The sequence below is a fragment of the Buceros rhinoceros genome, unplaced genomic scaffold, assembly GCF_000710305.1.
Source record: "Buceros rhinoceros silvestris isolate BGI_N320 unplaced genomic scaffold, ASM71030v1 scaffold13587, whole genome shotgun sequence".
NCBI classification, from domain to species: Eukaryota; Metazoa; Chordata; class Aves; order Bucerotiformes; family Bucerotidae; genus Buceros; species Buceros rhinoceros.
In genome coordinates, this window is record NW_010424044.1 from 17508 (window position 1) to 31173 (window position 13666).

At 38.3% G+C, this 13666-nt stretch overlaps 1 protein-coding gene across 1 annotated transcript in view; it reads left to right on the top strand.

The window, feature by feature from the left end:
* The window catches only part of DNAH3 (dynein, axonemal, heavy chain 3), a 49779-nt gene that overhangs the window by 11526 nt on the left and 24587 nt on the right, over positions 1–13666 (top strand). The window contains exons 13-30 of the mRNA XM_010140644.1: positions 5–110; positions 394–605; positions 930–1021; positions 1482–1596; positions 2201–2317; positions 2909–3088; positions 4201–4337; positions 5028–5229; positions 6124–6216; positions 6522–6632; positions 7361–7475; positions 7876–8074; positions 9416–9524; positions 9799–9912; positions 10476–10652; positions 11356–11447; positions 11866–12085; positions 12894–13028. Of these exons, the coding sequence (XP_010138946.1) occupies positions 5–110; positions 394–605; positions 930–1021; positions 1482–1596; positions 2201–2317; positions 2909–3088; positions 4201–4337; positions 5028–5229; positions 6124–6216; positions 6522–6632; positions 7361–7475; positions 7876–8074; positions 9416–9524; positions 9799–9912; positions 10476–10652; positions 11356–11447; positions 11866–12085; positions 12894–13028 (2526 nt within the window). The remainder of the gene's footprint in view (positions 1–4; positions 111–393; positions 606–929; positions 1022–1481; positions 1597–2200; positions 2318–2908; positions 3089–4200; positions 4338–5027; positions 5230–6123; positions 6217–6521; positions 6633–7360; positions 7476–7875; positions 8075–9415; positions 9525–9798; positions 9913–10475; positions 10653–11355; positions 11448–11865; positions 12086–12893; positions 13029–13666) is intronic.

A 13666-nucleotide genomic window follows, 5' to 3' on the forward strand; every position in this document is an offset into this window, starting at 1 on the left:
GAAGAGTCAGTTTCCTCTGCTGCAGTCTATAATTGCAAACAAACAACCCTTTGAGCAACTTTGGGTAACAGCATATGATTTCCATACCAAATCTGAGGAATGGATGAATGGTGAGGCTTTGGTGTTCATTTCAGGAAACCTGTCATTTTCACTTAGTTAACTAGAAGATGAAAGGGTCGATTACTTGTGAGGAAATAAATTTGAAGAAATAAATCTTGTTAAGAAGTATGAAATACAGTTGTTCACTTGGATTTTGCATTAAGTTGATTTTTTATAACGCAATTGAATTCCAGTTAAAGGAGAGTCATTATAAATACCTGTGAATAAATCACCCTGCAAATCTCCTTGTGTTCATGTACCCGGTGTGCTTTTTTTTTGTACTGCTGTATTCAGGATCTCTCCTGAAGTTGAATGCTGATGAAATTACTGAAGAAGTTGGAAATATGTGGAAGATTATGTACAAGCTCAGTAAGAGTTTTCCAGATTTGGCTGGGCCTAGACGCCTAGCAGAAAATATGAAATATAAGCTTGATAAATTTAAACAGCATCTTCCTGTCCTGTCAATTGCCTGCAATCGGGGGATGAAGGAGAGGCACTGGAAGCAGGTACTTTAAACTCTGTTTTATAGTGGGAGTATTCTACCACAGAAACATACGGTTCAATGTACTACTCCATGTATCCCATACTGTGAAATTCAGAACTATTACTGTATTTCACTATAAGAAGTTCCTTTATCCTGTCACATGATAGATCCAGTTTTGGAATTTGTAGCGGTACAGGCAGGAGCTTCTTTGAACTAATAATTTATGGCAGAAAAGCAAACTAGGTGGTTGCATTAATACTTCTTTAGCATTTATTTCTTGCTGTTTGAGAACTTTGTTACAAGCACACAGCTTGATAATAGATTTTATTTCTTACTTTATTTTCAGATTAGTGAAATTGTAGGATGTGAGATCAGTCCTGATGAAACTACCACTCTTAAAGACATATTGGATTTTGGACTCACAAAATATATAGATGAGTAAGAAGCTTACTCTATTCTCATTTTTTAAGACAGTTGTTGTATTTTGTATGTCAGATACCAAATATTAGTTTGTTTTGGATTTTTTTCTGTGCAGTTAGAACACGCTGTAAAATCAGCTGTATTTTATCAAGCTGGATAATATGGATAGAAATATCAGTTGTTCTTGTAGCACAAAGGCACCAGAAATCAATCATATGCATAAACAACTTAATTTCCACATTCAGAATTTTCTTTTCTGTTCTCTTAATATTAATAGAATTTTCTATTAATATTAATATCTCTAACTTGGTGAGCCTGAATGTGCAAAAATACTCCTTGAAATAAGAATCTATAGTATTACTAACAAATTTATATGAAAGGTTGTCTGATATGCAACACTACCTAAACCTGCTTTTTTTTTTTTTTGCTCTTCAACTACGTTGCAAAAACATTTCAAAGATGCTTCATTTCAATTTAGGCTGGAGCCTATTGGAGCATCTGCAAGTAAGGAGTATTCCTTAGAGAAATCAATAGAGAAAATGAAATCCGAGTGGGGCAACATGCATCTCAATCTGGTGAAGTACAGGGATACTGTGAGTAAACACCAAACCAATATATATACTGCTGAAAAGAATTCTTTTGGTTCAGAATACCAACTGAGAAATACTAGAGAGAAGTTGCTGCTGACTCATTGTGGCATGATGGAAAGTGGTATCATACCCCAGAGCCTGGGTAAATGTCTCTATTACTATATATCCTTATCTTTGATCCTTAGTATCTGGATAACTTGTGATCTCAACATATTCATCCTTACAAATCCATAAGCCTAAGACCTTCTCCAGTGTTGTATGGGAAGCTGGACAGTAGTGAAATTTTAACTTGCCCGAAAGAAGCAAGAATCGCAGTGCAAAAGATTGAGTCGGAAGTCACTGGCATCCCTGGCTAGCTTCCCACAACAATCTCCTGATCGTGTGCTAGTCACACAACAATCTATTTCTTGACCTTTGAAGCAGAGATGTGCAGTGAAGATACTGTCTCGTATCTTCAAACATTGCAGACTTTCTCAATCCCTCACTGCTTTCCTGCCTTCAACCATCACAGAGAATGGGGAAGCGAGAAACTGGATGAGTGTGAGGTTGAAGAGCAGAGAAATAATGCAACTGCTGTTTGCCTTAACAAAATGTGCTGTATTTACAGGACACCAGCATCCTGTCAGCAGTTGATGACATCCAGCTTTTGCTGGATGATCACATTGTTAAGACTCAGACGATAAGTGGCTCTCCCTTCGTCAAACCAATAGAAGCTGAATGCTCGGTAAGAAAAAGCTGGTTTGACTGAGCTTGCATGTCTCATGCTATGCTTCCCCTACGTGCTTTAAGAAATTTTGGCATGTTAAGAAGCTATAGTGTTTAATTGTTTTTAAGAACAGACGTTCAGATTTTTCTTCAAGAGGTTTTTCCAGACAAAGGTAGACAACGTTTGTTTTACAGCTAAAGACACTGTAATTGCATTGCTAATCTAGTCCTAGGGCCTGTGAACAGATGTTCACTCAGTCTGCTGGATACCTTGTTATATTTATCCTTTCATTCTATCCTTTCATTGATGATAAGGCAGAAAGAACGCAAGTAGAATTAAAAGAAGATATTCTGGATTGCTGTGCTAGTCATCTCTATGCTTATTATGCAGTTCTCTCCCAACTTGTAAAAAGTGCTAGTGAAGGAATATGTCTATTGTTGATAGTGTCTGTTTTTTCTTGAAAATAAGGTTTCTCTTTGAAAAATCATTCAGTTGTTTGTGGTTTTTTTCTTTTCTGTTCTTTTTTATTATAAGCCATGCTCTTTGATTGCTCAGCGTAGATAAATTCTTCATTTAATTTTCCTTAAATATTAAATGTTTTCATTACAGGCTTGGGAACATAAGCTGCGTTTGATGCAAGATATTCTTGATAGCTGGTTAAAATGTCAGGCAACATGGTTGTATTTGGAACCAATTTTTAGTTCAGAAGACATTGTAGCTCAAATGCCTGAGGAGGGCAGAAAGTTTAGGGTTGTGGATTCACACTGGAAGGACATTATGGCACAAGTGGTAAGTGCGTCCATTTAATTGTTTATTTTTATGTACCTCTGGTAACATGATCAATACTGTCATGAAGACAATAGCTAAGTCACAAGAAAGTATAATACGGAGTGGAAAATCCTTTACTAAAGCCCACCAAAATCTAGTCTTGTAGTAGAAGTGGTAATTATATCATTACTGCTTTAAGATTTCTGTAAAGGCTGAATATTGCAGGATGAATTGGATCTCAAGTAACTTTTTTTATGGTTAAATGATCAGAATTAGGTAGAAAGATGAATGATTCGTCCTTTCAGGATCTGCTTCAGAGTTCCCTGACAATCTGTAAAAAGTCTTCTCTGCATATTATTAGATCTTGTATTGGACTTTTAAAGCATACACTATTAGAGAACTAAATGGATTTTTTTTCGTGTGATTGTTCTCTAATATGTGGTGGGACAGTTATTCAAAACTTCAGTGAATACGTACTGAGATGGAAGTGTGTCAGGGTGAGATAATGGGGATAGTAAGTGCAATTTGGTGTCCTGTTCAGTTCCCTCTAACTAAGGAGTTGAATAAGAGGCCAGATACTTAGTGGTAGTGTGAGCTGAGATGTTTGTCAGAAACACTGGGGGTTCATATGATAAAGGTGTTGGAATAATCACTATAAATAAATAGAAGTTGAGAACTGTCTCACAGCTCAGACTCTGAGAATGATGAAGCCTGAACTGAAAGGGGTGTATCCTTTCAAGTTAAGAGGAGTATTATCAGAAAGAAAAAATGTGACCTAGATGGTAAGAACAGAGAATAGTTGTCATTTCTGTAGCTCTGTTTGACAGAACTGATTTGTGAATGGAAAAAAATGTAGCAAGCTCAAGACACAGGAGCAAGTGCCAAAGATTTTAATTCCTGTGGGTATTTCCTTTTTACATTGTTGTCTGTAAAGTTCAAACCAGTAAAACTGACAGTCTGAAGAGCAAACCTGTCAAATAATGCATAGATATTTAATAACGTGAAGACACACCACAGAGAAGAATATATAGCTTTTCGGCCTCCTGCAACATATGTGACTGATTATAACAATTTTAATGTACAAACCTCTTGCAATTTTTAAGAGTTTCTGCTGTGTATTTGTTTTTACAAAGGTGAAAGACACAAAGGTACTTGTAGCAACTGAACAACCCATGATGCTAGACAGACTTCAGGAAGCAAATACTCTCTTAGAAGAAATTCAAAAGGGGTTGAATACTTACTTGGAGAAGAAAAGATTATTTTTCCCAAGGTAAATCAATTAAACAGGCCTAAGTTAGAGACAAAAAGCCATAAGCGCTTTCAAACCATTTCTATTGAACTGAAAAGTCTCATTTTATAAACACATGGATCACAGTCCGGTGCAACAAAAACCCCCAAAACCTGTTCTTTTCTCCAGACATCACTCATTTTCCTCAGCTCCAGTTAAATTTGCGATGCCAGGGACAGGCAGAGCTGGGGAGGCAAAATCTGTCTGGCACAGCGTAAGCTGATGATTAGAAAGACATTATCACTTACAGGGCGTTTTTGAAGGAACTTGCTACCTTCCCATGGCTGATTCGCAATTGTGTCTCTGCCCTACCCTCTTTGGTTGTCCAGAGGAGTGTGATACGTAGGAGTCGTATATGATTATGAAGAACAGGATTCTGTGTTTTTACAAGGTACTATTGGCTGCATAGATTCCTGTGTCAATTTGAGAACCCTCCTTTATTCCTCTGCACGAAAGGATGGCCAGATTGAAATTATGAAAAACCAGGTGTGATGAGTTATATAATGTTAAAAATTGCTTCAGTAAAGGGATTTGGGTTAATAATTTCCTCTCTGTTATACTAGTGTCTTAAGCAACAATAAATCCAATTTCATCTGTCTTGCATTAATTGATTATTAATGACAGTTTTCATGATCAGAAAGTGCATGTTTGTTAATTGTCTTTTTCTAACAGATTTTTTTTCCTGTCTAACGATGAACTGCTTGAAATACTGTCTGAAACAAAGGATCCGCTTCGAGTACAACCACATTTAAAGAAGTGTTTTGAAGGAATTGCTAAACTGGAGTTCACAGAAGATCTGGAGATTGTAGGCATGATCAGTTCAGAGAAAGAAATTGTTCCTTTTGTGGATAAAATCTATCCAGCCAATGCAAAAGTAATTTTTTTTAATATAATATGAAATTAATATTTTGCCTAAAGTGTACATTTTTGGGGGAATGAGTTTTAAAACATTTAGGATTGGATTGCGAAAGGTGTTTAGGAAGTGAGAGTGCGGACTGGGATTCTAGAACTAAAAGAATTTCCTACAAAAAGGAGTGAGGCAAAAATTTGGGAGTATATTCCTCTAGGCACTTTTCCACAGCTTTACGCACCTGCTACTTTGTAGATCGATACAGAGATTATATATATACACACAGGTGTATGAAACAAGCTCTCCTTATACATACGTGTGTGACATTGCACAGCGTGACCGAAAGGCAGAGGAGAGAGGGAAAGGATGAATGGCTGGCAGTGAAGAATCGGAGCACTAGTTTAAAAGGAGTAGAAATAATAGCATTGTAAGGTTTGAAAAGTTTCCCGGTTCCAGCTTTTCAGCTATTCTCAGCATGAAGGTATTGAGCTGAATTGCTCCATATCAGTTGTACGTTAACCAAAAAAGAGAAGAAAGGTGGGGCCCCTTGTGAGTTACAGATACCCCTTTCCCCTTCATCCTCCAGGAATAAAACATGCCCTGGGTTAAAATGAGCAAGCCTAACTGTCTATGCATCTGTGATCTGCATTTTTTGTTCATGCTTATATGAAATACATCCAGTTGTTTCCTCAGCTGGATTGTCTTTAGAGTTAGCTTGCTATACCTGCCTTCAGACAGTGTTAAACTGCAGTACTGCCTGTCAGAATTTGGAAATTTTCAACCTTTCTTCCTCCTATATACAACACCCCCATCAGAAGCAAGCATATTTAAGCCTAACACTTGTCAAAGAATTTGCCCTTTAAGATGAAAGTAGTCAGGAGATCTGTACTGACTCTTATCTGTTCTTCTATTTTGAAGGGCATGGTAGAAAAGTGGCTTTTGCAAGTAGAGGAAATGATGCTGGCCAGCGTGAAACAAGTTCTTCAAGATGGCATGAGAGAATATATCAAGGTAATTGTTCCTGAATTATAGTATAAAATAGATTTCACTGGCAACTGTATGTGAACAGGTCGCTGAAATTCTTAACCAGGGAAACATGTTTGAAGCTAAGTGGTATCCAGCTCTCCTTGTTCAGTAGTACCTGTTTGAAGATCTAACTCTGAATTTTTTGAAGAAAAAGTATTAAAGCTTTCCACATGATTCTCATTTATTTACAACATGAGACAAAAGAAATTTGGGGAAAGTTAACGTTATCAGTGCCATAATCTATTGTGTTTATATAACTTACTGTATCTGAAATGGATCTTTTTTTTAAGGTTCCTCGAAAAACATGGGTACTTCAGTGGCCGGGACAGGTGGTTATTTGCGTTTCATCTATTTACTGGACAGAAGAAGTATCTGTGGCTATAAGGAAAGGAACTTTACCAGTAAGATTTTCCTCTACCTTTCTATTTCTAAGCACTAAACTCTGATTAATTAGTAAAAAGCTCCTTCTAGCAAAGATCCCCGGTCAACAACCTCTGGACATCATGTAGTCCAATCCCTGTTTAAAGCAGGGCCATCTAAACCCCACTGCTAATGAATTTGCTCCAGTATGCCCATGCCTGTCTTCTGTAGGGCAGCCGAAAACTGACACAGCGCTCCAGATGTGGTGTCAGCAATGCTGACTAGAGGAGAAGGGTCACCTCCCTCAACCTGCAGGAGATGTTCTTCCTAATGCAGCCAAGGATGCTTCTCTTTGCCTCAGGGGCATGTTGGTGGCTTATGTTTAGTTTGGTGTTCACCAGCATCCAGGTCCTGTTCTGCGTAGCTGCTTTCCAGTTGGTTGGCCATCAGCATGTACTGGTACCTGGAGTTATTCCTTCCCAGACACAGGACTTTCCCCTTTGTTGAACTTCTTGAGGTTCCCGTCAGCCTGTTTCAGCCTGTTTGAGGTCCCATCTGAATGGCAGCCCACCCATCTGGTCTATCAAGCACTCCTCCCAGTTTTATATCACCTGCAGACTTGCCAAGGGTGCACTCTGTCCTGATGTCTAGGTTATTAATGAAAACTTAATAAATCTTTCACGTCTTCACTTCTGTCTCCAGTGACTGCACCCATGGGAACTGCTAGTTGCAGCACTATGATAATGCCTGTTTTCTGTTTCTGTGACAGGATTTCTTGGAGAAGAGCAATCTTCAAATTGCAGACATCGTTGAGTTAGTGAGAGGAAAGCTGAGCAGTGGAGCCCGGCTGACACTTGGAGCTCTTATTGTCATCGATGTGCATGGTAAATGTCCAGTTTCTGGAACTCCTGTTACATCTGAGGCAGTGCTCTCGTTAGTTGGGTGAACTATTGAAAGAGGCAGCTAAAATAGCTTTCTCTAACTTGAAACAACCTTTACAGTGTTATTGCACAGTGTCTTTGGGCAAATGGAGATTGCTCCATCCTGCACAGCTATTTCTATTCTGCTTGGAACAGCCTCTGGAATCTAGATCAAATCAAGCTGATTCCCTCCACAAAACAGATGCAGGTTCCTTTCTAACGTGAAAGCCAGCCTACTGCTCTAAATGTTGATTTACTCGTATGTAGCTATAAGTAAATGTTAGTTTACTTATATGTTGTTTTAAGTAAACTAACATAGCAGAAGCATTTAGATTTTTCAAACAATCTGTCTCTTGCTCTGCAGCTCGTGATGTGGTTGCAAAATTGGTTGAAGACAAAATCACAGATCTGAATGACTTCCAGTGGATTTCTCAGCTGAGATACTACTGGGAGGAGAAGGATGTAATGGTGAGAATGATTACAACAGAAGCCAAATATGGTTATGAGTATTTGGGCAATTCTCTACGTCTGGTTATAACCCCACTGACAGATCGATGTTATAGGTAAGCCATTGTTTTCAATTTTTGTGTTGATCTGTATTTATTTCTTTTATTGTAGTTCATAATAGTAGGAACCTCAGCAGCTAAGATTTTCCTGTAGGTTTTAGAGGCATATCTTATATATCTTGTTTGCTCAAATTTGGTAAAATATTTTCAATGTTTAGGTTTCTGAACCAGTAGACTAATAGTCTCTCTTGTATCCAAGAACATGCTTCTGAAAAGAGCTGAACTGCTCATGGTACTGGAATTGTAAAAAACTCTACAGTAGCACTGGTCAATTAACTTCTTTGAAATAAGGCATACAGGTATGGTATATCTGCCTGTAAAATAAATGAGGTAATTAGAGAGCCCTTCACAGATGTTTGAATGCAGTTAGCTTCCTGTTCCTCCGCTTGCTTGCAAGAGTTTGGAATGGAAATACTTCATTCCTCAAGGTTGAAGTATTCGAGGGCATTTGGTATTTCACTTCTGGCAAGCCCTGGAGACAGAGGTCATCTCAGCAGGTAATTTTATGTCTAAAGTTTAAAGAACTTTCTTTTGTGGTGTCTTCAGACAAGTATATGGTGACTATGTAAAGATTTTACTTCAGCACTGGCCCCTGTGAATGCACCATCGTGTAGAAGACACTTGTAGCAAAGTGCCTGTGTTAACGCCTACGCTGACAAATGCTTCAGCAGTGGTGTTGAAGGAGCCACGTGGCTGGTGCGTTGGCTATAAACTGGGTTTATTATTAGAATTAACTCAGTCTAAACTAAGACTATGCAGTCAGCTGTGCCAGGTGTAGTTTCAGCACGAGCAATGAGCAAGCAGACTCTGTTCAGCCCAACTTAACTGCTTTTGGTGGCAAAGCCTTTGAATGAGGATTTTGTAAAATAATCATATGGCTCCAGTGTTAACGGGGATCTCATTTTTAGTATGAAAATCACTTGGAGAGCAATGTGATTCCCAGGTTTATGAAACACCCTTTATGCTTTCTTAGCCATTTCTAAAGACTGACTTTATAAAGGCAGCCTCAAGTCTTGTCATGAGTTATTGTCATGAATTTTCATTGATGTAAATGTGTGTTTGTGCAGACTCTGCTGTTTTGCTTATGGCACTGTGCGTTTTCTTGTGTAACTGAGGATATACAGGATGGACACATGTAATAAAAAGTTCTTGCAGGCCAAATGGGTGAATCTGAGCTTCCACAATTAGGAATCAGTTATCAGACAATACTGTTTTTTTTAGGGCAAGCTGCAAAGTCAGTAAATCATTTCCGGGGGGACCTATATAGGAAAATACTTATCCATCCCTTCAGAAACTTTAAGATTACCTTTTCTAATGCCTGTATTCCTGTTTACACAGAACATTAATGGGTGCCTTGAGATTAAATCTTGGTGGTGCTCCAGAAGGACCTGCTGGGACTGGCAAAACAGAAACAACGAAAGATCTAGCAAAAGCACTAGCTAAGCAGGTACCAAAATACAAATGTCTTTCATTGTTTAGGTTTGGATATGTAGATATTTCTTGAAAAGCCATTCTTAAGCAAATACTGCTTGGTCTGTATTTATTCTTTATTCACAGAAGTAGTTGTTAAGAAGCACACGTTTAGAATGATGTCTATATGGCATCCTAGTGTTGTAATCCAAAATCAGCAATAATAATCCCTCCCTATTTTAGATGCAAAGGATTTTATAGAAGGCTTTGTGTTAATAGTGAGAGGTGTTCTCTGTGTGTTTTTGTTGTAGTGTGTGGTCTTTAATTGCTCCGATGGTCTCGATTACAAGGCGATGGGCAAGTTCTTTAAGGGATTGGCACAATCTGGGGCATGGTCCTGCTTTGACGAGTTCAATAGAATTGAGGTAACATTTTAACTCAGACAAATAAAATGATAAAGCTTTAATTTAAGTAACTGTTAAGACACAACTTGTTTTTTAATGAATTCAAGTGTTAGCATTCTGATTTTCTAATATTGTGTGACCTTGATACCTTAGAGCACTGGGTTTGATGTGAGGCTGCCTTACCCATTTTTTACATTTACCCTCAATTTGGGGTACTGAGTGTATCAGTCTTTCTGAAGAGCCTAAAGTCTTTATGTCCTCCGAGGTGAAAGGGAAGTGCTGTCGGAGGCCTCCAGAGGGAGTTCCTGTCCACCTAACTTTGATGTCTACATTCAGACAGATGATATTTCCCCGTAGAGGCTTTTAGAAGCCTTTGTTCACCTGCCTACATTGGCTGAATAGGGAATGGTGACATTAACTTCTAGAGGATCACTTCAAAACACAGCTGATATTTAGGATCAGTTATAAGACACGGGATTTTTCAGCTGGAGGAATGCAAATATAACCATCAAAATGTATAAACAAATTCGTTTAATATCGTCTCGAAGTGTCTTATGTTTTTCCATCTGTTCTGTCTCTGTTAGGTTGAAGTATTGTCTGTAGTTGCCCAACAAATCCTTAGCATACAGCAAGCTATTATTCGCAAACTCAAGACATTCATCTTTGAAGGGACAGAGATCTCTCTTAATCCTACTTGTGCTGTATTTATCACAATGAATCCTGGGTATGCTGGGCGGGCAGAGCTACCTGATAATCTGAAGGTAAGTCTGGAATCCTGATTTCTTGTAGAAATTAAACAGAATTTGCAACTTCTGATCTATAGCAATAAGAAAAGAAAAGCAGCAATTGAATAATACACCGATAACCCATTCAGGTGCATTCTACTCTGCTTTTTTGCTAAGCTTTAGTAAATGCTTGGGATTGTACAAAATGCACAGATGGAAAGTCTCAGTCTAACCATGCTGATACCACGTCACAGCTTTAACTGTGTCTGCTTTACAGTGGGTTGGCAATCCAAATCCCAGTTGGAATTTCTTGTAACTTTGCAAGTTGCTGAGAGTCTGCAGAGAGGTCGATATGGTCCTAATTCTTTTCCTAGCTTTGCAACAATTTTTTGCGTGTCCTTTTACAAGACATTAACCACACCATGTGCTAGTTTGTCTGTTATGAAAGTGAGATGAATGACAGATCCCTTTTCCTCTAGTAATAGCTCTTTAGGATTGTGACTCTAACCATTTATTCCTTCAGTGCTCAGCAGAGATCTGTTGAAGCTCTCGATAAGATCACAGTTCCAGTAACAATTCTAATGCAATCTCACAGATTTCATTGATTCCTAAAGTCATGAAAATGAAATACAGAGTATAGAAGTTCATGAATTTATGGAGAGTTACTGTTCTTACAAAACAAGCACAAGTTATTACTATATTCTATAGTCAAAGCTTATATCTTACTCTTTTCTTACAGGCGCTGTTCCGAACAGTTGCCATGATGGTTCCAGATTATGCTTTGATTGGAGAAATTTCACTTTATTCAATGGGATTTTTGGACTCTCGGAGGTAAGACATGCTGAATTTTCCCTTAGCTGTTTTCAATATACCTCATACCTCTACAAATCATCTATATGTGTTTGAGGCATATAATTCTGGAAATCTGTCCATGTTGTTTCTCCAGAAAATAATGTTTAATTTTCTGCTTTATTATCAATTCTCATTGACCACCTCATGTTGACAGATATGTGCCTCTATAGAGGATCATTTGGAAAACGTGTCATAATACCAAACAGAATTTCAAACTAGCACACATGTTTTCTGGCATGGCATCATCTTCAGTTCTGCTTCCTAGGTGTTCTGGGACATCTTATCAGCTAATATGTCTGATAATCACTGCAGTTACTTTGTGTGTAGAGGTACTTAAATTATTTTCCTTGCATGGCGCGGTATTTTCATTCTACATGTGATATTTTAATATCCACAGTCTTGCCCAGAAAATTGTTGCCACTTACCGTTTGTGCTCCGAGCAGCTGTCATCTCAGCATCACTATGATTATGGAATGCGTGCTGTTAAATCTGTCCTGACAGCAGCAGGAAACTTGAAACTGAAGTACCCAACTGAAAATGAAAGTGTGCTGTTACTTCGGGCTTTGCTGGATGTTAACTTGGCTAAATTCTTGGCACAGGATGTGCCGCTGTTTCAGGTGAGCTCTCAGGTCGGTGTGTTGAAGTTTCTTCGTTATAAAAACCTGCAGAAACAGGTCATTGTCTTAGAGCAGTTTGATCTAGATGCTGCCATATTAGAGTAGAGTTATTTCAGTCCACTGATTTGCATGCACTCTGTGGTTCTGTTAGTATTATTTTGAAAAACAAACTTTCAGTGGTAGCTTTTAAGTTGTTCTTTGAAATGTTTTATAAGCTATCTTGCTAGAGGTCACCTTGTACTGTGTTTTGTTCATGGAAATGGTGTTTTGAAGTTTGCATTCTGGCTTTGTGCTGCGAAAGAGATGTGAACAACTGAATTACAGTCACCTAGAAATTTGAAATCAGAATGACAATGTTGAAGTTTCTGTTTGCAATCTGCTTTAATAGGAAATAAAGACTATGCTAAGCTACAGAGCAATCGGTATTAAAGACTTAAAAGCACAGACAGAATCATTGCTCTGAAAACTGAGAACACACACCCTTCTGTTTAATCACTGAAATTCTTTCAATCTCTTTCACATCCTTTTCTGTAACACTTCTTGGGCAAATTTGCAGAGAGTTAAGCTTCCTTTTACAGTATCGGTGTGCGTATGAAAAGTGCAGGTGCTCATTTCTGTCTCATGCATACGGAATACTTTCATGGCCACAGTTTGGCTAGAAGTTAGTTTTGTCCAGCTCAGGACATTTCCTCTTAAGCTCCTGTTAACTGCATGAACATTGTTTTACTTTTAGATTTTTATGCTTTGAGAATTTTCCCTTTTTGTAGTCTGTGTTTGTATACAGTACTATTCTGTCTCTCTTTAACAGGGCATCATATCTGACCTGTTTCCTGGAGTGGTTCTTCCTACACCTGATCATGACCTGTTTGTCCAGGCACTAACTGAAAATATTAAAAAAATGAATCTTCAACCAGTTCCATGGTTCATTGGAAAAATTATTCAGGTTTGTTTTCACATACTTACTTCTGGGGAAGTATTTAGTAGTATTAGTGACATTGTAAAGAATGCTGAAGTTCTGTTTGTTTGTTTTTTCTTGTGAGTAGTGCAGCCTAGTGACAGTGTAAGACAAGGGCAAAAATGTGTGGCCTGTGGCAGGATCATGAGGGACCCCTCCAACAGCAGTTCAGCCTTCCTGGCTCATGTTCAGACTTGACCTATGCTGCTCTGCAAACCATGCATTATCTTTAATTTAAACAGAGGTAGTAGTGAATGGTTAGGAATTTAAGTTAACTAGAAAATATCTTCCTTAATCTGAGATTAAAGAGAAAATCTCAGGGATTCTTCTTACAGATCTAGTTGAAAGTGTTCTGTTTGAACAGAAGGCTTTGACTTGAGCGCTGGCAAGATCTTGTGATGACTGAAGAAATTACTACCCTTGCAGTCAGCCTCAGTGGAACCAATTAGATGACAGGTCCTCAGACCTGTAGTTTCAAGTTTGTGTTAGCTTCTTTGGTAACCACTGATTTCAGTTTAGACTTTTACACTGGGCTGTGATCTGTGGTGTCTGGTTAACGCACTCACACCCTGTTCAAAGATGCTGTTACAGCTGAAGGATGACATTTTGCAAGGGGAAAGAGCGGT